The sequence below is a fragment of the Aythya ferina genome (genome assembly GCF_964211825.1).
Source record: "Aythya ferina genome assembly, chromosome: 2".
Lineage (NCBI taxonomy): Eukaryota > Metazoa > Chordata > Aves > Anseriformes > Anatidae > Aythya > Aythya ferina.
In genome coordinates this window covers 88,128,124-88,152,711 of record NC_140297.1, presented here as the reverse complement: position 1 = coordinate 88,152,711, position 24,588 = coordinate 88,128,124, and the positions used below count along the sequence as shown (strand labels likewise).

The window sequence follows — 24,588 nt, the reverse complement described above, 5'->3', positions numbered from 1 at the left end:
TTGAACACCCCCAGGGACGGTGACTCCACCACCTCCCTGGGCAACCCATTCCAGTGCCTGACTGATCTGTCAAACTGGGACCATTAAGTTAGTTCCTCCTCTTCAGCCCCCCTGGGTAAGTACTGATCAAATTCTGTGGGCTTCAAACCAGTTTCAAAACAAACAAACATTTCTATCTCTTTCAGTTCAAAGTTGTTTTTGTTTTTTATTTTTTTTTCTTTTAGTAGTGTTTAGAAAAAAGTTGTTTATTATGTTGCAACCTTTAAGGTCTGCATCAAAATGACCAGATAACCACTGCAGCTTGGTATTTGCTTGTACCAAGACAGGCATTTAGGAACCAAAATATTCCTAGGAGATGAGAATGAGTGATTTTGATTTAGATATAGTAACTTTTTTGTTTTCCAGACCTTCCAGTTACGCACTTTCTTCCCACACATGTAATATTAACCTATTTCAAAGTATAGGTTTTAAAGCAGTGGTAAATGGGAGGGCGGTCATCTCAGAAGGATGTGGGGAGAGAAAAATACAAATTTTGGAGGTAAGTCCCAAAACTGTGGAGGAGATGTACAAAGAAGGCAAAAGCAGCAACAGTCCTCTGGACTGATTCCAAGCAGTCAGTATAAATGTGAACCCCCCAAAGCCCATTTGTAAATGGCACATTTGTAAACTGCTTGGCCATGTATTACTCCTTTGTCCTTTTAAGTCATCGCAAAGAGCTCAGAAGTCATCTGAGAAATTTAGAGGTTAATGCTTTTGTAGGTAATCCCCAGGAACATTCTGAGTCAGATAAATCCTGTGGAGGTCCAGAAGAAATCAGTGTACCACATTCTCCCTTTCTCACAGACTAAAATGAATTCTATTAACAATTAACAGCTGAGATCAAGAAAATGGAACTGTACAGAACAGCAGGGCCAGAGATAGCACTGCAGCTGGGCAGTGGCATCGTCCGAGTGGCTGTTTAGAGGACACTTTTTGCAGCATCTTCATTCATTCTAGTGAGATGTGAGCTAAAGCATATACACGTTATTGCACTCTGATGCTTCTGAGAAACTCCCTTGTATCAAAAACGGTTTTATTTCTGGAAGGAGTTGCCCTGCTATTCAATTCTCAATTGAAACATTTAAATGCAGGAGCCCATATCTGTCTATGTGCTTCTATTTATCTGTATATGCACACGTATACGTATATACATATAGATTTTTTTTTAAATAAGGACCACATCTTACTGCCTCATGAGTTCACTGCTCCCATGAGTAAGACATTTCCTCTAATCCTGAATAATCACATTACTTAGATCCCCTTCTTTTTTGCCTTATCACTGCAAAAGGGCAATGATTATTTACCTGAGATAGAGGGACACAAAAATCCCTTGCCATGCCCACTCCCGGAGCGGGGGTACGGCTCTTTGAGTCGAGAGAGAGGCAGGTGTGATATCTAAAAGCCCTTTGACTTCACAGAGTTTGAACTTCCAGGGTTAATAACGTTTAACTTTATTGGATTTATTTATGCTTGGTTGCAACAGTCTTTGTAAAAGCAATTCAGGGTAATAGCTTACGGTTCAAAGGTGCGGGGCCTTGGGTCACTGTGCTAAGCAAAGCAGGGGAAAGCAAAGCAAGTGAAACTTGGCGGTTCCTACTTTCTCTACTTCCCAGCCCTGCCTGTAAAAAACTAAAACCCGTGGTGCCCCCCAGTGGCTTTTCAAACTATTGCAACTTGATAAGGCCTGCTACGAAAAAATGACTTGCATCCATACAGAATACTTCCAGCATTTTCATCTGTGTTTTACTGAATGCACTATAATTTTCCTTGCTTTTATTTCTTTCAAATTCCTGAAAAATCCTTTAGTGCAAAAAATTGGAAATACTTGCTATAGAAAGTGTACGGCAAGTATCTGTAGTTTTCTTGTACAAACTCCTTGCAGTAAGCTAAATCTCAAATTTTTGCTTTATTAATTTCTCACCCAGGTAAATTCTGATTTAATTCTGTTGGTGATTACACTTGGTTGAACATCTGTGAAAATCTCTTGTCATTGAACACCTCACTGAAAGTCATTTGTCTCATCAAACAGGAATTATTTTTATGGTCTTGACTTCCAAGACCTGGTGTATGCATTGTGAAATTTTGCTGAGCTGTGTAAAAGACATAACTTGTTTGGTGCTATGGAAATGAGGGCTGGAAGAGGTAGTAGAAGACTGTTACAACCTGCATGCATATTTCACATAGGTTTCCCGTGCACTTATGCATACAAATGTATGTAGGTATACACATACTTCTGGTCAAATTTCACAGTTTTAAGCCCATGCTATTTGTAGGAGCAGAATATTCAAATGCATTAGAAAGAAGTGGGCATTTTATTTTTCTTCTTTCTGACTCAAAGAGCTCTCAGTCTAATTTTAGAGGGAGGTGATAAATGAATGTCACAAACAGCAGAGAGGAAGTGGTAACGAGAGGAAGATTGGCTGGTTACAAAGAGTATGCCCCGTAGGAATGTCTTGAATCAATGTTCAATTCCATATAAACAATGTTTTCCTATTTTAGGAAATAAACAAACATCAGAAAGCTATGATTAAGATTGCAAAATGTGTTGTTTTTTTTTCTTTCCTTTTTTTTTTTTTTTCTTTTTTTTCTCTCCCTGTAATTTTTGGATTTTTGTTCTGCTTTCTTCTTGCCTTTTGGAAGAAGTTCCTGTGAGATGAAATATTTCACATCTAACCTTGGCCCAAAGTGGTTTGTATTTATTGGTATCTTTCCTTGAACTTGTAAGAAAGCAAAGTGGAACAGAAGGAAAAGACATGGGGTCTGTTCATTTTAGTAAAATTGTTTGCAATCGTAAATACATAAAAGTGTTGATTATTTTTGATGTAGACTGGACAGTGCATAAACTGTAATTTTAATAGCCAGTTGTCTTTTTCTAGAGCTAGCGAGCACTAAATTGGTGATAACCTGTAAAGGGGGGCTGAGTAAAGGACTGCAGGTACCTGATGCGGATATGAGTTCTTTTTTTTCCAAGCACTTTTGTATTTATTTTCTGTCTGGGAGAAGGCAAAATGTGGTGTATGTATACAAACATCACTGACTGATGTTCCTCACAGGTTGTTAGTATGCCTGTTGGTATTTTTCTTATTTGATTTTGGAAGAGCATTGGTTTCCTATGCCTTGATATAATTGTTCTGGCTTTATATCCAATGTATTTTTTCCCCTGGTAACTTTTAAACAGGCTGGCTGAGGTATGCTGTCCATTTTCTTGATTTTACTGCTATCACTTTTCTTTTCAGCTGGTCCTGAGTGCCCAGGCCAGAAGAGTGAGCAAGTTATCCTCCTCACAGTTACTCTCACGTTATGTGAACTATTCTAAGCAGTATTATCTGTATGTCTTGTTTTCCACTGGACATGTGATCATTTTCTCTGTATGAATCTGTGCATCTCCCCTCTTCCCCACTGTCTCCTTTCAGCCAGTCTCAATCAAAACTGAGAATGGTAGAAAACTTAAAGAAGAGTTATTGGCTATTAATATGGTATCACGAAAATTACAGAACTGTGCCAAAATGTTTCACTAAGAAACAGACCAGTACTGCCTAAGATAGACTGAGCAACCAATATAGTAAGTGGTCAGTATGGTCTCTGAAAGTCATAAGCGGGGTGTAAGTTAACATAAACAGATAGCAACATGTGAATATTATCACATATCAGAGGAGGGAACTGAGAAAAGAGATTAAGGAGCAAATCTTTTCTGTTAATAAACCAAATTTATACAATATAGACGCTATCTTTCTCTTCGCAGCACGTCAGGCTGTCACATCAGTTTGAACATTTAGTCCTTCAGGATGAAAGATTTGAGATCTGCGCTGAGGTTGTCTTGGGACTAGTCTGTTTTCGGCTGAAGGTAAGGCAGCTAAGGCTCTCTACTTTTTCTGTCATGTTTTATCGCAACACGATAACTTGCAGTAGAATATAGTCTCTGTAGTTAATATTCTTAATTATTTTTAAGGAGAGTAAGGGGAATTCATTTAGATCAAAGTGGATTAAAGAAAGACACTTAAGACAATTTTCTTTGAATTAAATCAAGTCCTTATGAGAAATTCAAGTATATTAGGGTATGGAGGAATATAGTCAAGGCAAACAAATGGTCTTAGTCTAGCCAGAAATACAAAATGGCTGTAATACTCTATGCTTAATGGTCTTTGATTAAGATGGTTGTTTAAATATATTTCTCTGGACATCTATTAAAGCTGCATGTATGCATAGTAGATGCTTCTTGTCAAGTTAATTTTTTTTGTGTGTATATTTAATACACAACTTTATATATATATACAATATCTATCATGGATGAAGATTAAAAAATACTTTTTTTTTTATTTTTTTATTTTTTTTTTTAAAGAAAACGTTTTCATTTCTAGAATCCTACAGTTAGACTGGGCAAATTGGAGCAAGATATGAGAAGGAGAAGGTTGCATGCTGGGATAGCATGGGCCAGCTTCCCAAATGCCCTTGGTACTGACCCCCACCACTTTATTTTTTCCTGGACATGACTCTTGCCCCTCTTTGCCTTTCATTACCCCAAATCTCTGTATATGCCAAGTTCATTGATGTGAACCTTGCCCAACAGAAACTAGAAAACTGACTCTGCTCTCACAATAAAAGAGCGGCAGTAAATGGGAAGGTTGACTCGTTTAATCAGACATTGAAAGAGATTAATGACCTTTTTTAGGTAAGGAACTTATTTAATAAAGGATTTTGCAGCTAAAGCCTCTGTATAAGGCTGCATTGTGACCCAAAATCTGAAAACCAAGCAATAATGAAAATGGCACTAGTGTTTTCTAGTCCACATGATACCTCACTGAGTTTTTGGTTTTTCTGAAGGCTCAGAAAAACTTCTTGGCTCCTTCTGAGTAGTGTGGTATCGCTACATTTCACAAATTCTTTCCTCAGTCATTCACTTGCACCATTCACTTGAGTTTGATGCAACTGTTTGAAGGACCTAATGAATCTTTACCAATATCAATAACGTAATGGTAAATTAATCTGAAATTGGAAAGTTTGAATTTGTGGTGTTGAAAATAAAAGAAAAAAAATGATCTGCTGCTAGGGAATCAGACAGATTATGTAACAGGGTTGTTCCTATGTTTTCTTTCTTAATGAGAACTTTTAAAAGATTTTGAGGAACAGGTTCTGCTCTCAATAACAAGATGCTGGTTGTAGTCTGCTCTCTGACTTGGACAAGTAAACAATGGTTTTGCAGATCCAGAGATAGCTGTTACTCAGTGCTCTATGTTTAGTTTAAAGAAACAGAGTTTAGCAACACAGAATTGTCACTTTTGATCAGACCAGTGGTTCACCCACATCTGGTCGCCTGTCCCTGATGCTCCAGAGAAAGAAATCAGGTTCACAGGGAAAGACGTTTACACAAGAAGAGATAAATACTGGATATCTAGCTCTTAAACCTTTGGGCAAGTTGTAGAATAAAGGCGTTATTCTTCCGAAAACCAGTCTTGAAACAGCAGTGTTTTCATCACTATTTCCATCAGTGTTTTTATTGCCTTCCCTGTCCAAAAACAAACAAACAAACAAACAAAACCACAATAAAATAAAATAACACACACACACACACACAAAAACAAACAAACAAACAAAAAACCACCCCAAGCTAACAAGCTTTTAAATGAAGAGTTTTTTCCAGTTATTTTTGCAACTTTATTTCCTATTTAAATAATTCTTCAAAATCTTCTGGTGGTTTCTGTACTTGGTATTAAAACGCACTGTAGAAGCAGGGTACTTGTAACTTTTATGTAACTTACTGGGACAACCCTGTGTTACAGTAGGACTGAAGGACAGGGGACTTAACCCTATAATGCTTTGAGCTGTAAAAATAGCAATATTTTTCCTTCTGTTGTTCTTGAGAAATCTTCTTTTTATTTTTTAGCTGTAACTTTTAATGTTTTTCCTTTCATGCTGTTGAGCAGATGGACTAATAGTCTATGACTTTCATATTATAACTATTTCATCAAATGCCAGAGAAGGAATCCAAGTATCACGCCAAAGGGTTAATTTCTGGCCTCCCTGTCATGTCTTCAGATGAATACAAGTCAAGCTAGTCATTTCTCCAAGGGGGTGAGAATACGGGCTTATTAAAACTGACAGACTCCATCAGAGCTGGCTGCTGGCTTCTCAAAGCTCTGGGAGAGGATTTGTCACTGCTAACTTCAATTTGATGTGACACCTGAGTGTCAGAGCAGCCCCTAGGTGCAGCTGAGAGAGGAGAATAGAAGAAAGGCACACAAATCTTTCTCTTTCCTCCCCTTACCCCTGCCAAGGGCATTAACATATTATAACTGCTTGTGGTGCCCTAAAGGTACTGCTGTGCATTTCATATTAACATTGAGGATCAACGTTTTACTGATGGATTACCTTCAGTAAGGCAGCAGTACATCATTCTCACCGGTGATGCTGACTTGGGTTCATCTCTAACTGTAATGGGATCCAAAAGCATGGGAAGAAATCATTTTGTCTGTAGTGCCAAGGGGAAACTGTCTCCCTTGTGCTTTGTTTTCTTTAGGAAAAGGCTAAGAAGGCACACCACAACTGGGTAGATTTGTGATAATGTCTTCTAATAAAGATATTTTCAAGAAGACCGATGGCCACTGCTGTACCAGAAGCGCCGCTGAGCATGTATCCAGGTGGATTTGTCCACTTGCGGCTCTGGTGCTGCAGTGGTCAGTCAGGGAACAGCAGAAGTCCCAGCCTCTCTTGCAATGCCATGTCACCAGCAGTGCACATGGAAAGAGTAAAGGCTGTACAGTAGCTAGGATCCTTCCCCAAAGAGAAAAATCATAGCCCTCAGGATCAACGTGGCGTATTTTGTTATGTCAAGCAGGCCAGTGAATCTGAGGCCATCTATCAGGCTGCTGATATAAAAATTTAGACATAAGGGTTCCTGTAATTAGGGTAACAAAGACTGCCAAAGATAGGCTGTTAACACTTCATCCTGCATTGCTAAATCTGAGAAAAGTCCCAAGACCCTGCCGTGTTGTTTTCATTTTAAACAATTTACTGGTGTTCTTGAAAATCTAATGCCACCTTTTGTTTTATTCTTAAATGCTGATGGAGGTGAACTAGGAAAACCATTAATGCAACATTAGCTGAACCTGTAAAAGAATCGGTACTCTTCTGTGCAGTCCTGTTTCTTTTAGGGTTGATACTGAAACCATGCAGCTGCTCTAAAGGAAATACATTCAGTATTTGAGTACAAGGAGGACTAAGTACACTAGAAGAAGATAAAATGCAATACTGAATGGATGTAGTGTCCCTCTGACTTCTTCCAAGTTATTTAGCATGTGTAACTTACTCAGAAGAATGGCTGCTCCCAGTGGGAGGGTCGGTTTACCACATTCCTAAAATCCCCAAGAAAACACTGCAGGATTCAGTGGAAGACACTTGCTATAGAACTCACAGCAAATACCTTTTTAGGGTTTCACTAATAGTATGAACCAGATTTTGGTTCCTTGATTCTTTTTATGCCAGGGATACATTACCTTAACTATTACTTAACTGAGGGTAAGATTTCCATCTTCATTTTCCAAAGCCTCTCTAACAGCAGCCATGCCTAAGTGAAGACTGGAAGATTTGTTTTACTAATGTTAGTACAGTTCATTGCAAAACTGCCTCCCACGTCTGTTTGATTAGATCTAAGAAAAGTGTAATGAAATGGTTGCAGTAATGAATGCTTTTATGTGAAGCTACATAGCTCATGACCTTAGGTCATGCAAAAGCAGTCAGCTATCACAAATGCCCCAGTGTGAACACTGCTTCTAAGCCACAGTTAATCCATAAATCTCTTTGTGGCTGAAAAACGATCTCTTGAGCCGTGATCTTTTTTATAATCCTTTGATGGCAAAGCACTGAGAGATGAGAAAGCGGCCGCATGTTACTGGTGACGCCTTGGCTCGGCAGCTTGGTGGGACTTACATATTCCAGGCTTGTTTCTGAAACTCATTGCTGTATCCATTGAATTATGATGATTTCAGGGCTCAAATGAACTAAATAAGGCGCTTCTCAAAAGCATAAACGAGGCCAAGAAGATTCACCTGGTGCCGTGCTACCTGCGAGAGAAGTTTGTGCTACGTTTTGCTATTTGTTCCCGCACGGTGGAATCCACCCACGTCAAGTTTGCCTGGCAGCACATCTCACAGCTGGCGACCGACCTCCTGCAAACGTGGGAGTACGACGACCACCAGCAGTAACGGTGGCGAAGCAGCTGTGGGGAGGAGGTAATTAGCTGGCTTTCTCTGTGTTGCCAAGCTTTATTTTAGAGGCAGGTGGGACAGTCGAATTATGAGGGAAAAAAATACAAAAACCTGTTGTTTCGTAGCCCAGCTGCAGGAGCAAAACCCTTGCCAGCACTCTGTGTTGTAACCTTGGTGATTCGTTCTCTGCACTGTAATCTTATGCACCGCGTTCTTGTCTTGCCTCTTTCAAGGCTGGATGTGGCCGTGGGGGCTCAAGCTGTCATTTCTTACCATTTCTTATCTGTTTGTTATCAAGAGCATTTATTGAACCAGGCAACTCAAAGGGAAGTGTTATTACTCCCTCTGTCGTCCTCAATAAACCCCTAGCACACCCACTCCATTCTCTGTAGATGAAACTGTGAGGGGTTATAACCAAATAATTTAACATTTTTGTGACTTCAGAAAAAATCCAGGTTGTGAGAAGCTTGGTAACCTGGTTAAAACACTGTTTGCATTCTATCTAAACAGGCAAGTGCAAAGGTAATGATTTGGTATTTTCGGTATGCAATATTTTTGTAACTCAAGTTGGGACTTCAAGACTTCTTTCATTACATAGCCAAATCAGGGGAAGCTGTGCATTAAATTGAATGCCCTTATGGCAGGTTCTCTACTCTCTCCTTTGAGGTTTGCTTTTAAGACAGCGATTTCGTCAAACCTCAGCAAATATTTTATGCTGCTTATTGGTTTTCACTTGAATCATTCAGAATGAGGCCTCTTAAAAGCTCCTTCTTCAGTGTTTTGCCAAAATCCATGTGCTACCTGATATTCTGTATTTTTAACCAAGTTATTATAAGCAGTAACTACGTAAAATAAATAATCTGTAAGATAATGTCATGTGAAATGGGATGGTGATTTCTTTTTATGGTTGCCACTCTGCTTATTTCATTGTGTAATAATGAAATAAACAGCAAAAATTATTTGACAAAATATGCTCAGAAACATGATTGCAGAAAAGTTACTCAAATTAGTTAAAAAACAAGATAAAAATACAATAAAAATAGAAATTTTAAGAACTAACCCCCCAGATATGCTGTGGTTCCCCCATCAGTATTTTTTTTCCCCTTACCAGCTGAGTATGGAATAAACAATAATTAACCGTTAGAAAAAGTCAGATAATGTATACTCAACAAACATCATTGATATATCCTCCAGTCAGTTGCAGGTAGGTACCGTGAAGAGGGGAAACAAAAGTCAGAAACAACATCTGACTTTAAAATTTTGAAGGCATATTTTCCAGACAGTTACGTCGGTGTAAATAAGAACAAAATAAATAAGTACTCCAAGAAAAACCTGTAGAATTAATTTCTACATTTGCACTTATTTTAATCTTTCCCTTTAACTTGTCATGCTAACTTCTAAAGCATCTTGAGAAACTTGCAAATTTGCTGAGTTTTCTTTCTCTGTCCCTTGCAAGCGTACTTCCCGTGTATGGGAAGCTGCATGTAGACCATGAAGCAGGTACTGGGAACAGCTGGTTTGGTATGCAGTCTGCTCCCTGCCACATTTTTTCTCTGCATGTTTTCATCCTGTAAGGATGAGCAGGAACAGCCCAAAGCTGCACCAGGGGAGGGTCAGACTGGGCACGAGGAAAAATGTCTTTACCATGAGTGTGGTCAAACACTGGCACAGGCTTCCTAGAGAGGTGGTTGATGCCCCATGCCTGTCAGTGTTCAAGAGGTGTTTGGACAATGCCCTCAATAGGATGATTTAACTTTTTGTTAGCCCTGAGGCATCCAGGCGCTTGGACTTGATCTTTGTAGGTTCCTTCCAGCTGAACCATTCTAAGACCCATTGAATGACATTTCCTCATGGCCAGCACAATGCAGAAATCTGAATTTCATAGCTCTATTTTTATCTGAAATCTGGGGATGATTTGAATGTGTAATCAATGAAGGCCTTGTTAGCATTCAGTCTCTCATACCCTCTTTTCCCCATGTGATGATTCCTTTGCAGAGTTCTAGTGCTAAGTCATCTGAAAAAAAAAAATAAATATCTGGGCTATGTAATCAACTCAAGAACAAAACTGTTAAAAGGAATATTTTTGAAAGGAGGACCTTGCTGCTATTTCTGTTCTGTAGCTTTGAAATATATTTGTAAGTGAAATGACTTTTGGTGGCAAACAATGTATGAATAGTTAATATGTGAGCCTGGATTTATTGTGCCTTGTGTTCAAAAGCTTATAGAGCCTGTGCCGATTAATACTGTTTGCTGTTAAAAATAATTACAAAGTCTCAGAAATGCACTTTAGTAGAATGTCCACATCTCAAAGAACGCAGTGCAGCTACTAGATGAGGGAAAAAAAGTAACTTTTCAGTAGTCATATGGATTTATTTTTTTTTTACTAGTGGAATGCTAGTACAATGCCTACTCTCTTAATAATGACAGATTATATTTTATTACTGATGGTGAAATACCGAAAAGATGTATTTATGAAAGGTATTGCTACTATGTTATACTCTGGACTGCACTGTAGTTCTGCAATTTCTAGTTTCCTCTCGGCGTTACATGTCATATTCTGTTCATGGCTGTTCGTCTCCGCTGTCAACCTGTAAGGACACCGTATTTGCTGAGGAGTACTCCTGTTGTGATGTCTTACAGCTGTAGTCCAAACCTTGGGATGTACGCTTGAACTGCTCGGAGAGTGGAGCAAATGAGAAATAAAATTGGAGAAACTTGAAGACCATGGTGGAAGGGCAGGCAGCTTAAATGATTATTGATGGATAATATCTAAGAGTATGTAGAGTCCATATGACCTAGCTGGAAAAATAATCTGATGTTTAGTGTTGTTTGGGTTTTTTTTATTATTATTACAATTTGTGAGCTGTACAGTTCCTTTAAAATCTCTATCCAAAGCATATTAAACTGACACAGAGATTTTATTAATGGCATTAATAAATGAAAAAAAAAAAAAAGACTGGTGTCTGTCTTTGCTGTTAACCAAACCTCCCGCATTTTATTCGCGCCAGATATGCTGTAAAGGGTCCGTCCCCTCCCAGATCACTTCAGCATGTTGACTTTCACCATCAGTTGTGACTTTTGCTCGTTCACTGAACGCACTGCTTTGCCAACAGGACATTTCCCCTTCGCTAACGTGCTTTGGAACAATTTGTTGCCTCAGCCAGGGCCGTGCCGGGCTCCCCACGCTGGGTCCCTCCTCACGGCTGGGTCCCTCCCCCACAGCCGCGCCGCCCTCCCCAGCCCGCCCTTTCTTCGGAGCCTTCCCTCTCCCGCCCGGCTCTGCCTGACGACCGGCTGCGTCACCGGCGTCCCGCTATCCCATTGGCGGGCGGCGGCGGGGAGGCGGGGCGGAGCGCGCGCGGGGCGCGCAGGGGGCGGCTGGCGGCGGCCGGTGGGTGCGCGGCGCGCGGCGGGAGCCCCTCCCCTCCCCAATCCCCTGCGGCGCGCGTGTGGGGGGCCGTTGGTGGCCGTTGGTGGCCGTTGCGCCCCCTCAGCCGTGAGGGGGCCCCGCGGGCCAGGCAGGGCGGGGGCTGGCTGGGGCCGGTGCTGGGGCAAAGCCCCCGGCGCTGGAGGTGTATGGGAGCTGCCTCCTGGTTAGCTGGCAGGGGATAAAGGTGGCGGAAAATCTCACGTGTACGCGTTTCAGAAGAAAAAAAAAAAAAAAAAAGTTAAAATTTGGAGCTAGCTGCCGTACTGTGCGCTTACTAGTTCCAAACGGGGCCTGTCAGAGGTGTGGGAGTGATTGCATCGTTGTGAAATGGCTGCTGATTTGGGGGGTGGGGGTGGGGCGTGATATGTTTTATATGTTTATACTCTGAATTATGTGAACTACGGAGGTACTTCACGTGAGCAAACACCAACTTTTGTGTTTCATAAGGTGCTTTTAAGTCACCACGGAAAAGCCATGTGCACGGTGAGAGCTTAGCATCTTGCCCAGCTCACCTGTTGCAGGTGGGCGCTGGTGGGAACTCGCACCCCACGCGGTAGCTGCAAGAGAGACTTTTCACTGTACAGAAGCTGACGGTAATTTTTAAATTCCCATGTAAAGGCACGGAATTTGCAGGTAAAAGGTGTTTTGGCTTTCCTGCACTTGGGCCGAAACCCAACACAAAATAATTTATCTCCTTGTTTATTATGCGTGTAACCCCTCCTGCCATCACCAGGTCATGCTCTGTGTAGTGCTGCGCTCATGCAATCACTGGGCAAAGACTTTTTGAAAGTAAAAATGAGGCCGGCCCCTGTCCTTACCTTATTTAAGGTATCTCCGCAGTCTTGCACTTTGTGTGCTCTTACATGACTGCACTCAGATGCACTCTGCTGCTGATTCAAGAGAAGATTGCAGATTGACGCGTACTCTGTTTCTGGGATGCGTGAAGAAGGCATGGTCATGAACTCCAACAGCTTTTGTTTTATTTATTTTTTCCTTTTTTTCTTTTTATTTTTTTTTTCCTGGCTGGGAAATCCCAGTACCTACCGAGGTTAAACAGTAGAAATTAGAATTTGATGTGTTTCAGTCCTGTCATGTATTGAGCGAGTTTCTTATGGACAGATCAGGAGATCGGAATTACTGTGTGTTAGGCAGTTTCTGTAAAGCCTCTTGGGGCGATAGTAGATGTCACTAATTTTGCCGGTGCCTGTGTCTCTTCTGAAATTGTTAATTCCTGACATTACCAGAAATATTTCTGCAGACCGCAGAGAAGAGACAGCTTTGGAAATGTGTCAAAAACATGAGCATGTCCTCTCAGAGCTAGCAAGATGTGCCTTCCTAAGCAAAGGTCATCTTTCGTGTTTCTTAAACTAAAACCTAGCTGAAGGAACTTAAATTCTGCTTTCTAAAACTGAAAAACAGTCATCACTACAAACACACAAGGCCTTAGTTTCTCGAAAATAAGGGAGGTTTTAGTACAGTCTAAATGGAATATGTAGTTTTGAACATGTGTTATGAATCTGTCAGTATCTAATTTGAAAGTTTACTAAATGCAAGCCTATTCATTCCGTTCTTACCTCCCCTCGTTTTGCATATAGTTTTATTTAGTAACTTCATTGTTTCATTTTTTATTAGCATCACTGTAATAAATTTCATCTTTTTGACAATTACCTATAACCTGACCTCCTCTGCACTGTGCAGTATTCCGTCAAACAGGAGTGAAAGCATTGCTGATTTCATTTAACAAGGCCAATTTTTGTTTGGCCATCTGTTACCTTCCTTTGCAGTCTACTTACCTCCCCAGGAGACCTCTGAGTAGAAGCACTCTCTCTCTCTCTCGTGTCCCTTCTTCTTTTCTTTCTTTGAAGGAGAAAGAAGAAGAGTACCCCAGTCTTAGTGGCTTTTTTCCACAAAGCTGTTTGCCTTGTGAAAGTGCTGAAGTGTCCAGACTAAGTGACTTACAAGTACTGCGCTATTTCCCTCAATTAAAATAACGCATGTGTTCATTTATGTGTCATTAGAGAAGAGAGAAGCAGCCTGTAAGTAGTTGTGAGATGCATTTTGTACCAACGGGTATTGTGTGTGTGTTTCAGTGTCAGCGATGGAAGCACCCACTCACAGCACCGTGCACCTGAGCGACTGGCAGAAAAGTTACTTCGCTCTTACCTCTGGCACCTGCACGCCCGCACAGAAGGCTGATGAATATCGTGCCAAAATTCTGCGTATTCAGTATGCATGGGCAAACTCCGAGATCTCTCAGGTCTGTGCTGCCAACCTCTTTAAAAAGTACGCAGAGAAATACTCTGCGATTATTGACTCTGACAACATAGAGACTGGCTTGAATAACTACGCTGAAAACATTTTGACTTTGGCAAAGTGTCAGCAAAATGACAGTGACAAGTGGCAATCTGCCTTGACAACAGATAATGTATTTGAATTAAAGTGTGTGCAGGAGAGGATGCAGGCTGGCAAAAATTTCCAAAGCGCTCAGATGGCACCGACAGATGCCTTTGTACCAGCCGGTAACGGGGTCAGTGCCTCTGCCACTCCAGGTCTTCCTAGACTCGGTGTCTTCAGCAGTGCAGCCGAGAGTGAACGCTGTGCTGGCTCATCAAAATGTGCGAGTCGGGGCCCGGATCTCCTTGAGCATCCCTTGTCTTCAAAGTCTCTTCAAAGCAGTCTGCCTCCTGTGACCAAAACTTTGGATATACCTCCTGCCTCTTCTGCGTCCCTAAAGGAACAGGTTCAGACAGGTTTCCAGGTAACTCCACTGTTTGGAAATAAAGAAGTGACCAGCAGCAGTTCTCTGAAAATGTCAGGTGGCTGCCGTGACGGGCAGAATTTGTCTCTTTCCAGTCAGTCCGCTGTACATGCATGGTCTGGGAAAAGAAAAGCGTTTTATGGTTTGGCTGATAGAGGCAGCGCTGCACCTTCTAGCCTTGCTCCATGCCAGCCTGCTGTTAGTACAGAAGCCAGTAGTTTTTCAGGGAATAGGAATGGAAATGAGGAGAGCGCTGCTCCTGGTTTTAGAACGGCAAAAGAGCAGCTGTGGGTGGATCAGCAAAAGAAACCTCAGAGCCTCCACCAGCGTACACCAGCCTCATCGTACGGAGGCGTAAAAAAGTCTTTGGGTGCTGGTAGGTCTCGGGGTCCGTTTGGCAAGTTCGTTCCTCCAGTCCCAAAACAAGACGGGAGTGAAAATGGAGTAGCACAGTGTAAACCTCACGCACAAGGGCCAACAGATCCGTCACTTCCTGTAGATGAGCGCCTGAAGAACATCGAACCCAAAATGGTGGAGCTCATAATGCACGAGATCATGGACCATGGGCCCCCCGTCAACTGGGATGACATTGCTGGAGTCGAGTTTGCCAAGGCTACCATAAAAGAAATAGTGGTGTGGCCGATGCTGCGGCCAGACATCTTCACGGGGTTGCGTGGTCCTCCGAAAGGAATTCTTCTCTTTGGCCCCCCCGGGACGGGGAAGACGCTCATAGGCAAGTGCATTGCGTGCCAGTCTGGGGCTACATTTTTTAGCATCAGCGCCTCTTCTCTGACTTCCAAGTGGGTGGGTGAAGGGGAAAAGATGGTCCGCGCGCTGTTTGCTGTGGCACGGTGTCAGCAGCCGGCAGTGATTTTCATCGATGAAATTGATTCTCTGTTGTCTCAGCGCGGGGATGGGGAGCACGAGTCTTCGAGAAGAATAAAAACCGAATTTCTGGTCCAGTTAGACGGGGCAACGACCTCCTCCGAAGATCGTATCCTGGTAGTTGGAGCAACGAATCGACCCCAGGAAATTGATGAAGCTGCCCGAAGGAGGCTGGTAAAGAGGCTGTACATTCCTCTTCCAGAAGCCTCAGCGAGGAAGCAGATTGTGACTCGCCTCATGTCAAAGGAGCACAGCTGCCTTAGCGAGGAGGAGATCGAGCTTATTGTTCAGAAATCACATGGGTTTTCGGGGGCAGACATGACACAGCTCTGCCGGGAAGCTTCTCTGGGCCCGATCCGCAGCCTTCAGTCCATGGATATCGCGACCATCCTGCCGGACCAAGTGCGGCCCATTGCCTTCGTTGACTTTGAGAGCGCCCTCAGGACTGTGCGGCCCAGCGTGTCCTCGAAGGATCTAGAGCTGTACGAAACCTGGAACCAGACCTTTGGCTGCGGTAGATAACTGCATCGTGACTGCCTTGCAGTGCGTTAGCACTGTCACGTGTTAACGCCATGACAATTCAGTGTCTGCACTGCTTCTTGTTTCTATCCGTCTCTAAAAAATCTTCTGAAGTTACACAGCCAGACGTCTAGGTGCTGGCCTGAGGTTTAGCTAACTGGGAAGATGGAGAAACTGTGAGGGAATTACAGATAGCTGCTGTGAAGGGTGGATGAATTTCACTGAAGTCCAAGGGGGAGATGGGCAAACTTTCTGTGTAATTGAAGGGAGCACTGGGGCTCTCCTGTGGGAGGAACCTCGCAGGAAGAACCTCCTGAGGGTGTGAAAAGGGACGGTGTCTGGTAAATGGTGTTCTTGTCTGACTGAGCCCTGCACACATCACTGCAGTCTAATCCCTGTTTTTTATTAAATCCTCTTTCTAATTGTATTCTGTTTGACCTTGTTTTCTGTTCTGTGCCTGTGTGTGTGTTACCAGGAGGTCTTAGCACCTGCAGCTGGAGAAGAGGCCGTGGGTCACCAGGGCTGTGGGATCTGAGGGAGGGCCAGCTGTTGGCTTGCTGTTGTATCTGGGAACCAGGTGCCGTAGGGATGCCTGTGTGCGTGCAAAATTCAGTAACAAAATTCTCTATAACCGTGAGGCTGGACCAGTGGGTGGGCGGGAGGACACCAGCAGCTGGAGGGAGCCAGGGCCTGGCCCGGCTGCAGGTTTTGGTGTGGCTGTGATGTGAGCTTACCCCCCTGGCAGTGTTTGGAGGTCCCCTGGACGTGAGGGTGCTGTGAAGCCAGAGAGGGGGGGGCCTGGCTGTGCTGCGAGCCTCAGTCCTGTCCATCAGGAGGCGAGGGATGAGGTGGGGCTGTCTGTGTGCTGCCCCTACACATGCACTCGCTGTGTGCGTGGGCACTGCTAAAGGCACCGCTCCCTTGGTGCTCATGTTGGTGTGCGTGCCTGTAACCGCTCTTTGGGGTTTGGGGCTCAGCCTCACGCAGAGCTGCACCTGCAAGTGAAATCAGCAGCAACTGCACCACTGAACTAAGGTGGGGGAGGCCTTGTTCTGAGAGGGCACCTGATCTGGTTGTTGTCTGAGGAGGAGAAATCCCACGTCCCAGTCACTCGGCTTCCACTGCCCCGCAGCAACGGTAAAATTCCTAGGTAGGTTCTGCTCTGTGGCCTTACCTAAGGGTTTGAGGAAATGCACCGCTGCTTTGTTCACGTAACCCATCCTTGCCCGCTGGCTGGACAGAGCCGCCTCTGAATGAAAATGGACCACAAGCTCTCACCAGAATGCTTCTGGCAGCCTGGAAGGGCTGGCTGCACTGGAGTCCAGTTTGTCTCCAGTTCCTCTAAAGCACTTCTATTAGGGAACATGCAGAGCTTAAAAACTGGTCTTAGATTTTTCTGAAATTGGGTAAATTATAGATGCTGTTTAGCTAACGTTTTTTTTTTAAGCCGTTTAAAAAGAGGCTGTGAGACTATAGTGAACCTGGACTTTGGGATGATTTAGGAGTTTTAGCATTTCTTAGATTCATCCTGATTTGAACACAAAAAGTCCGTTCTCCTAGTTTGAGGTATGGTCTGTATTAGAGATCGTTTTGCAGAGGCTTAAAGATTGAGGTATGTGAATTTACCTTAACTTTTGAAAGAGTGGAAATAGAATTATTAGATTATTTTGTAAGAATAAATGTGTCATAGTCCAAACTGATCAACTTTTGTGCCAGCTGGGTAAAGATGTTGTGGTTGAATCTGTGTCAGTGATGTTAGATGCAGTTTTCAAAGGAGACTCAGCTCCTACAACTTCAACATCACAGAGCTATAAATATACGTTAGCCACTATTTCTGCTCTCTCCAAAGATCTTAAATCCTGATGAAAACATGTTCTTAAAATCTTTTCTCAGGCAAATGAATGAAAACCCTGGAGATTTTTAATTTTTCAGTAAAACTCCAGGGTAATAAAACTATGTGTGTTTAAAGAATTGCCATATTTATGCAGGGAATTAATCTGGTGTGCTCTGTAAGCGTGTATTTCATGTATTCATCTTAATATTTGTATTTTTTATGGAAACAGGACTCTACTGAAAGGACCAGCAAGACCGAACATGATGGTAGAGTAAAATGCCTCCTAAGATAACGAGGAGGGGGAGAGAAATGCTGTGCTGCTGCATTTATTTTCTGTAAAATGGAACTTGTGAAGGAGACAAAAGGTGGAACCGTAGCTCCAGATAGGAGTATTCATCCTCCAGCTTCTTGCATTATTCATTACTTTGTACTCTTGAATTACATGAATATGCTTCGGTGTTAGAAAACTTGCAGAGAAAGGAAACATTAGGTAAATTTTATTCTTTCTGTTGTTGTTTTGGTAATGATGCAGCTAATATGGCCATCTCTTCGGCCATCTTGCAATGGTCAGGCTTTGCTGCAGGCCTCAAGTCAGCAGGACTTCTGACATTAGCCCAATATATATTTCATAACCCAAAAATGCGAGATTAGATCGCCAGTAACATAATTTCACAAAATATAGAAAATTGCTCAGAAGTAAGGCATGATTGTAATTTAAGGGAAATGGTGCAGATAAATCCACTTTAATGGATCTGTTTAGTGTATGCAGAAACCTATGTACTTCATTATTTATTCTTTTTGGCTGGCTGAACTTAGAAATGCAGGACTCTCCTCTAGTTTTGTGGTTCAGTAACGTTTGGTGCACAATCTCTTAGTTTCTCTTAAATAAAGGTAAATAATTTCAGTCCTGGAAAGGTGAGCTCTTATTAATAATCAAGGCCATTCACACTCCTTTCATTTTCTCAGTGCATCTTGTATTTGAGTTAGCGAAATTGTCTCAGAGCATTCTGAAATCCCTAGATGAATTTTCATTTATAGAAAACTGTGCCAACACAGGTAGGTGAAAAGCTGATGAAGCAGCAATGATCATCATTTGCTAATGGCAAGCGGATGAGAAACAGGCTGGCCTCTAAGAGCATCAGTAAGATTGTCCTATTGAAATAAGGCAATATCTGTTTTTTCTAATGGAAATTACTACTCCAAACCAAAATGCCATTGGAGAAAAAAAAAACACAAACAAACAGAAAAACATTGAACAAGCAAGCAGAAAACCTCTTCCTATTAAAATGATAATTTTGGTGGCAATAGGGGATTGGTCTTGGTGAGCACTTTTACTAAGACTCAGCAGATGCTGAGAACTGTAGATGTACAAACAATGCTTAAAGTTGTCTTCAAACTCATTAGCACACATTCCTTTGAAATGAAGATGAAAGCTGAGGTTTGGGACGATTTTAAAAGAAGGCCTATGAGTAGTTCTCAACTGAAGAGTTGTTCTGGTGGGTTGCCTTGCCTAACAGCCAAACATCCCCCCTGCTGCTTGCTCAGTCCCCAGTGGGGTGGGGAGAAAGTAGGATGAGAGAGATTTGTGCTGAGATGAAGACAGGGAGATTACTTACCAGTTATTGTTGTAAGCACAACTGACTCCACTGGGGAAGAATAATTTAATTTATTGCCAAGTAAAATAGATGTGGATAGTGAAAAACAAAGACAAATATTGTAATGACAGCTCTTTTTCCCTGCTGTCCTCCCAGACTCAGCTTCACTCCCACCTTCACTCTTCTCCCAGGCAGTGCACAGGAGATGGGGCGTTGAGGTCAGTACAGCAGCTTCTCTGCAGCTCCTTCCTGCTTAGGTTTTCCCTCTGCTCTGCCGTGGGCTCTCCATGGGCCACAGATATTCAGGAATATCCATCTGCTCCTGCATGGGCTTACCATGGGCAGCAGTGTGGATATCTACTCCACCACAGAGCAGCTCCTCCTGCTTTGAGCATTGTGGTCACTCTGTTGTTTCTCACCCTTTTGGTTCCCTCCTCCCTTGCTCTATCTTATATGTGTTTCCCCAGAGACCCCATACACGTGGCTGATGTGCTCAGCTGTGTCCCATGGTGGATTCATTGTGAAGATGGCCAGAACCAGTTGTGTCCAGCAAAGCTTTGACACCTAACACCCGATGTAGATGTCTTCAGGAGAGTAATTCACATAACTATAGTGATTAGTGAAAATACTGACATTGAATTCCCAAGGGCTAGATTTCTTAACCTTACGTTTTAATATTTTACTACTTTTCTTTACCTTACCTGCAGCAGAGCAGTCATGTACAGTGCTGTAGCTATAAGCAGATGCTGTAATCAATCAGTAAGAGCTGCTTTTGTCCTGTTAGGTCAAAAAGCTCCTATGTGAAGCCAAAATTGCATTATCATGAATTTATGGGTCTGGAAAATATTCTAAGAGTTCATCAAATTCTCATTTCATGTAGGATAAATTAGTTTTTTTGTGATGCCTGGTACAGGTTTTGCCTAGTTTATTCCTCAAAATACTCATTAATTCTAAAACTTTTGGTATCTTCTTGTACTTAAGCCATCTTTCCATACTTATATCCTCAACATATATAAGCCATACTTATATCCTCAACAGCGATTGTATGATGATATTTGAGACTTGCTCTGTACACTGTTTGCAAACACAACCTGATAAATACTTAATATTAACCATCCATAAAATGGTTTTGTTGCCTGGATTCTTCTTTAGCAAGATTAAAAAGGTAAGATTGTTCCCCAATGCCTCATCTTCATTAATATAACATATACATTCTGTATCTTATCATATCCTTATTGACAGGGGAAAGCTTTAATCATCACCTTTGTAGCCACAACACTTGAGATCTGTTGTGATTTGGCATTACAACGCTATCTGGATTAAACAGATGTCATTCTTTCACATCTTTTTAAAGGTGTCCTGTTCGTTAGACTGCTTCTGTGGGTTCATAATTCTCCTGCACTGTGATACCGCAGCCAGGACTGTGCTCATCAGTGGTAAGGGATGAAACTGGAGTAGAGTAGGAGGGCTGGACATAAGTGCCAATTTGTAAGACAGATGAAGTATTCACTGGAGTATGATGCTTGTTGTTTGTTTTTGTTTTTTTTTTTTTTTTTTTTTTTTTTTTCTCTTCAGTTAATAGGCCATCTTCAGCAAACTAGTTCAAAAGTTGCTGTATTTACTCACCTTTCCCGGCTTGCTGTCAACAGCAAAGTTATGCAGTGGAGCCTCTCTCCTCCATCACTGAAGTCACTAATGAAAATATTGACAGTGAGGCAGGAAAGACCTCTCTGACATCATCTTTGATGTAGTTAGTCTTGCAGTTTGGCTATAGCTGCACTTTAAAAATGGTTTTACAATTAACTGTGCACTGGTACTGCAATATTTTAATAATTTATTTGTAAGAGTTTTAAGGTAAGATATATCCTGTATTCTGATATTGCCAAGGCACATTACCTGTCCTAGAAGGATATTAGATTGTTCTGCTGTGGTGGAGGAAGGTGCAACAGCAAGCAAAAAGCAATATTGTCTTCTTTCAGGAGCCAAGCGTTGAGGAAAGTGAGTGACAGATGCAGGGATGTTGAAAAGAAATTGAATCTGCTTTTTGTCTGGTAGAGAGACGTTGCAGCACTTCCTCACTGTAGGTTAGTGGGGAAAGGGGGAACGATTGCCATTTCTCCATCTGGGCATGACTGGAGTCATTAGCAGGGCAGAGAGGAGGGCACCAGAAAAGGGGAACCGTCAGCTCTGCAGGCTTAAGCAGGGTAAGGCTGCTGCTATTTTGGATTTTGGTTGTAACATCAAAACCAAATAGTTCATCCTGACTCAGAGTAAGAGATGCGTGTGGTTTAGATGGTCTCATATTCTCTAACAGCACCAGAAACCTATGCACAGACAAGAGTGGGCCTTTTATCTGAGGTGAACTAGTTTGTGGACTTCAAGGTTAGCGTGGCATCCTGCACTGTGTAGTACTTCTGTAAATATAATGCATGCCTTTGGCTATCATTGTATGCAGGCATAACCAAACATCCAAGCAAGAAATACAGCTAGGCTCTTCTGAGGCTTTTCAGGAAAGCCATTTGAGAAAAAAATCCAGGAGCTGAGGCTGTCCTGAAGTGTAGAACTCCTTTTTTAAAAGAAGTTGATCAAAAAAAATCCCGCCAGTGGCTTGTGAAAATTCCTACCATATTCTTATAGATTGAGTTCCATGCTGTGGGCTAAAATGTAATGAAAGATGAAATTTTCTAGGCTTCTGCTTTTCAACTTTGAATATGTTTTGTTATTTCTCTATTTACTGATACTAGTAAAAATTTCTTCTGATAACTTTTCAGAGGAAAGGATGTCTCTTTCATTTGGGGTGATCCTCCACTTAAGCCTGTTACCCAGAATCATTTTGATTAATAAATGTCACCAGTTAGAAATATTACTCAGTAGAGACTAAGACCTACAAGTCTATTTTCTCCTATTCCAAGTAAGTGTTATTTGGTACCTCTTTCAGCTAGTAACTGCTTATCCTTGCAAATGTGATATAGCCAATGAAATTTCTTACAAGAACTTTCATGAAACAGCTTGTGCTCATGTATTTGATTCAATATTCTGTAGAAGAACTTTTGACCTTATTTATTTCATCTGTGTTTTTTCCCAAATAAAATAAATAAGAAGAGATGTGAGATTCAGAATTCACAGAATTCACAGAATTTTCTAGGTTGGAAGAGACCTCAAGGTCATCGAGTCCAACCTCCAACCTAACGCTAACAGCCCTTGCCACAGGGAGTTTGAATGCTCTCAATATATCGCATTTATTACATACCAGTTATTTACAAGATATAGTGATTAATGCCAGAAGAAATTATTGCCCACAAGAGCCCTCCCAGCCTTCATCTGGAGGGGTTTGCAGCACACAGTCAGATTGTAACAAGCAGTCACAGTCTTTAGCGCCTTGGGTTTTGAACTGTGGAGGCTGACAGCTCCCATTTGTGGTTAGTTAGATGGAGACATCCAGTGTGTGGCTAGCCCTAGTGAAGTTACTGCTCTCAGCCATCCCAGTAAACCCAACAGGGAAGGATGGCAATTGGAGGTACTGGTGTGTCTTGCCCACAGCAGGATGGATATAAATCGGTTGTAGTGAAGAATATAGCCATGTAAGTAGATTAAGTTCCCCCCAGAGAGGGTGTGAACTCTAGAAGCTGGTTTCTGCAAGCTATTCTGATGCCAGGTACTCCAAAGATGCCATAACTTGGCATCTAACTAGAAAAAAAAAAAAAAAAAGGGAGAAAACTCAAATCAACAAGGAAAATTGTAAAGTGTAGTGGGGGAACTAATCATATATATATAAATATTCAAATAAACACATATAAGTTGAAGAGCAATGATGATATCTTTTCATTATCTGCTTAGCATCATACAAAAGCATGCGTTTAGCATTGATGGCATAAGATTAGGAAAAAGAAGAACTTACTTTCAAGAAGGCCACAGAAACTTTGGGCTGGTATATCTACACCTACAGTGAAGGAGGAGGTAGAAAATATGCCTGTAGTGATAAGGAAGGTAACAGGTAATTTGTTCTCACGTTCTGTGATTAGTCCGTTATTTTCAGAACATCCTCTAGTGTTTTTTTCAACAATTATAAATTTAAAAGGCTCCACGTTGCTTAATCTGGTGCTCTACTATCAAATGACAGTCTTATAGTGGACTAAAAAAAAGTAAATATAATTTACACTGTGATACCGGAAGGTGCTCTAAAATGAGATGTTTTGCATGAAAACAATGGAAGCAAACTCAAGATCAAGTTTTCAGAAAGTTGTACTGTTACCTGCAAAAAGTACATGCTAATACTCTATCTGTAAATGTCACAGAGCTTGCAAATTCTGGGGCCTGCTCTATCATAACTTAATTCTATTGAAAGTATTTCTCATGTGCCTTTAAAAGTAGTGATAGTACAACTCCCTAAATAGGTAGGATAGCACAAATCAGCTCTTTAGTGACCCTGAGGTAGGGATAAGTTGTACCAGTGAAGGTAACATTTTATCTGTAGAATATTATCCCTCCACATTGTGGGGAGAAATATCTGTTAGGAGTCTTACATACCAATCTTCTCTGCTTTGCATGATCCACAAACGGGGGGATGTCTTTCCCACAGCACTGCCAGCAGGGAGAGTTCTGCTGTCAGAAACGTTAACTAGGTCAGCTCAAATGCTTTTAGCTATTTATTCGAAGTAAAGCAGCTCAATGCCTAAAACTGGTTATGAGCTATCTGAAGTCCTTCCTCCTGGAGAGTGGTGAAAGTGCTAGCAGAGCCTTATGGGTGTCCCCAGGTGGGACAGCCACTCTCAAGGTACACCTGTGTTCTAAAAAAATTAAGGTAAAAAGCCTGGAGGGAGACAGGTTATATTAGATTTGTTTCACCTGGCCCAGAAACTATACAGATTGTCCCAAATAATTCCAAGCACTAATGGTATTCACAGGTTTTACCACAAATTCTTGTCTGTTTTCCTCATTCCCTTACCCACCTGCTCTGGCTGGTTGGTTGTGTTAAATGTGTGGAGAGAGAGGAAGAATTTAACAGTGCTTAGCAGAGTGCCTTGTACGGGAGAGGATGAATATTTAATAGTAAGACACGCAACTAGGACAGGCTTGACAAGACTAAAAGGAGCCTTGCTCAGTGTATCCCATGTGAGGTTTAGAACTTCATGGAGAAAAATATATCCACAATAAATCCACTCCATTTCTAGTAACTTCAGTCTTTTCAAGGGAAAGTAATGCACCTGTAGTGTTGACTTGATCTTTTTATAGCCTGCCACCAGATGGAGATCTTTTCCCAAACAAGTCCACCCAGTTTCTTAAGGAAAGCCCAAGGGTAGTCAAAGTGGTTTCCTTCCTTTGTCACT

At 41.9% G+C, this 24,588-nt stretch overlaps 1 protein-coding gene and 1 long non-coding RNA gene across 2 annotated transcripts in view; one reads left to right on the top strand and one right to left on the bottom strand.

Annotated features, from left to right (window-relative positions):
* Positions 1 to 16,259, top strand: part of LOC311432464 (uncharacterized protein) — a 77,788-nt gene extending 61,529 nt beyond the window's left edge. Inside the window, exons 13-18 of the mRNA XM_084510913.1 lie at positions 3,782 to 3,883; positions 8,022 to 8,233; positions 8,685 to 8,762; positions 9,697 to 9,761; positions 11,279 to 11,833; positions 13,761 to 16,259. Of these exons, the coding sequence (XP_084367039.1) occupies positions 3,782 to 3,883; positions 8,022 to 8,233; positions 8,685 to 8,762; positions 9,697 to 9,761; positions 11,279 to 11,833; positions 13,761 to 15,835 (3,087 nt within the window). The 3' untranslated portion in view covers positions 15,836 to 16,259. The remainder of the gene's footprint in view (positions 1 to 3,781; positions 3,884 to 8,021; positions 8,234 to 8,684; positions 8,763 to 9,696; positions 9,762 to 11,278; positions 11,834 to 13,760) is intronic.
* A 6,222-nt stretch (positions 16,260 to 22,481) lies between these two features.
* LOC311430707 lies at positions 22,482 to 23,962 on the bottom strand. The gene is made up of 3 exons (XR_014688958.1): positions 23,789 to 23,962; positions 23,160 to 23,231; positions 22,482 to 22,948 (listed from the first exon to the last, which is right to left on the bottom strand). It is a non-coding gene; the product is annotated as an uncharacterized lncRNA (long non-coding RNA).
* Between the last annotated feature and the right edge of the window lie 626 nt (positions 23,963 to 24,588).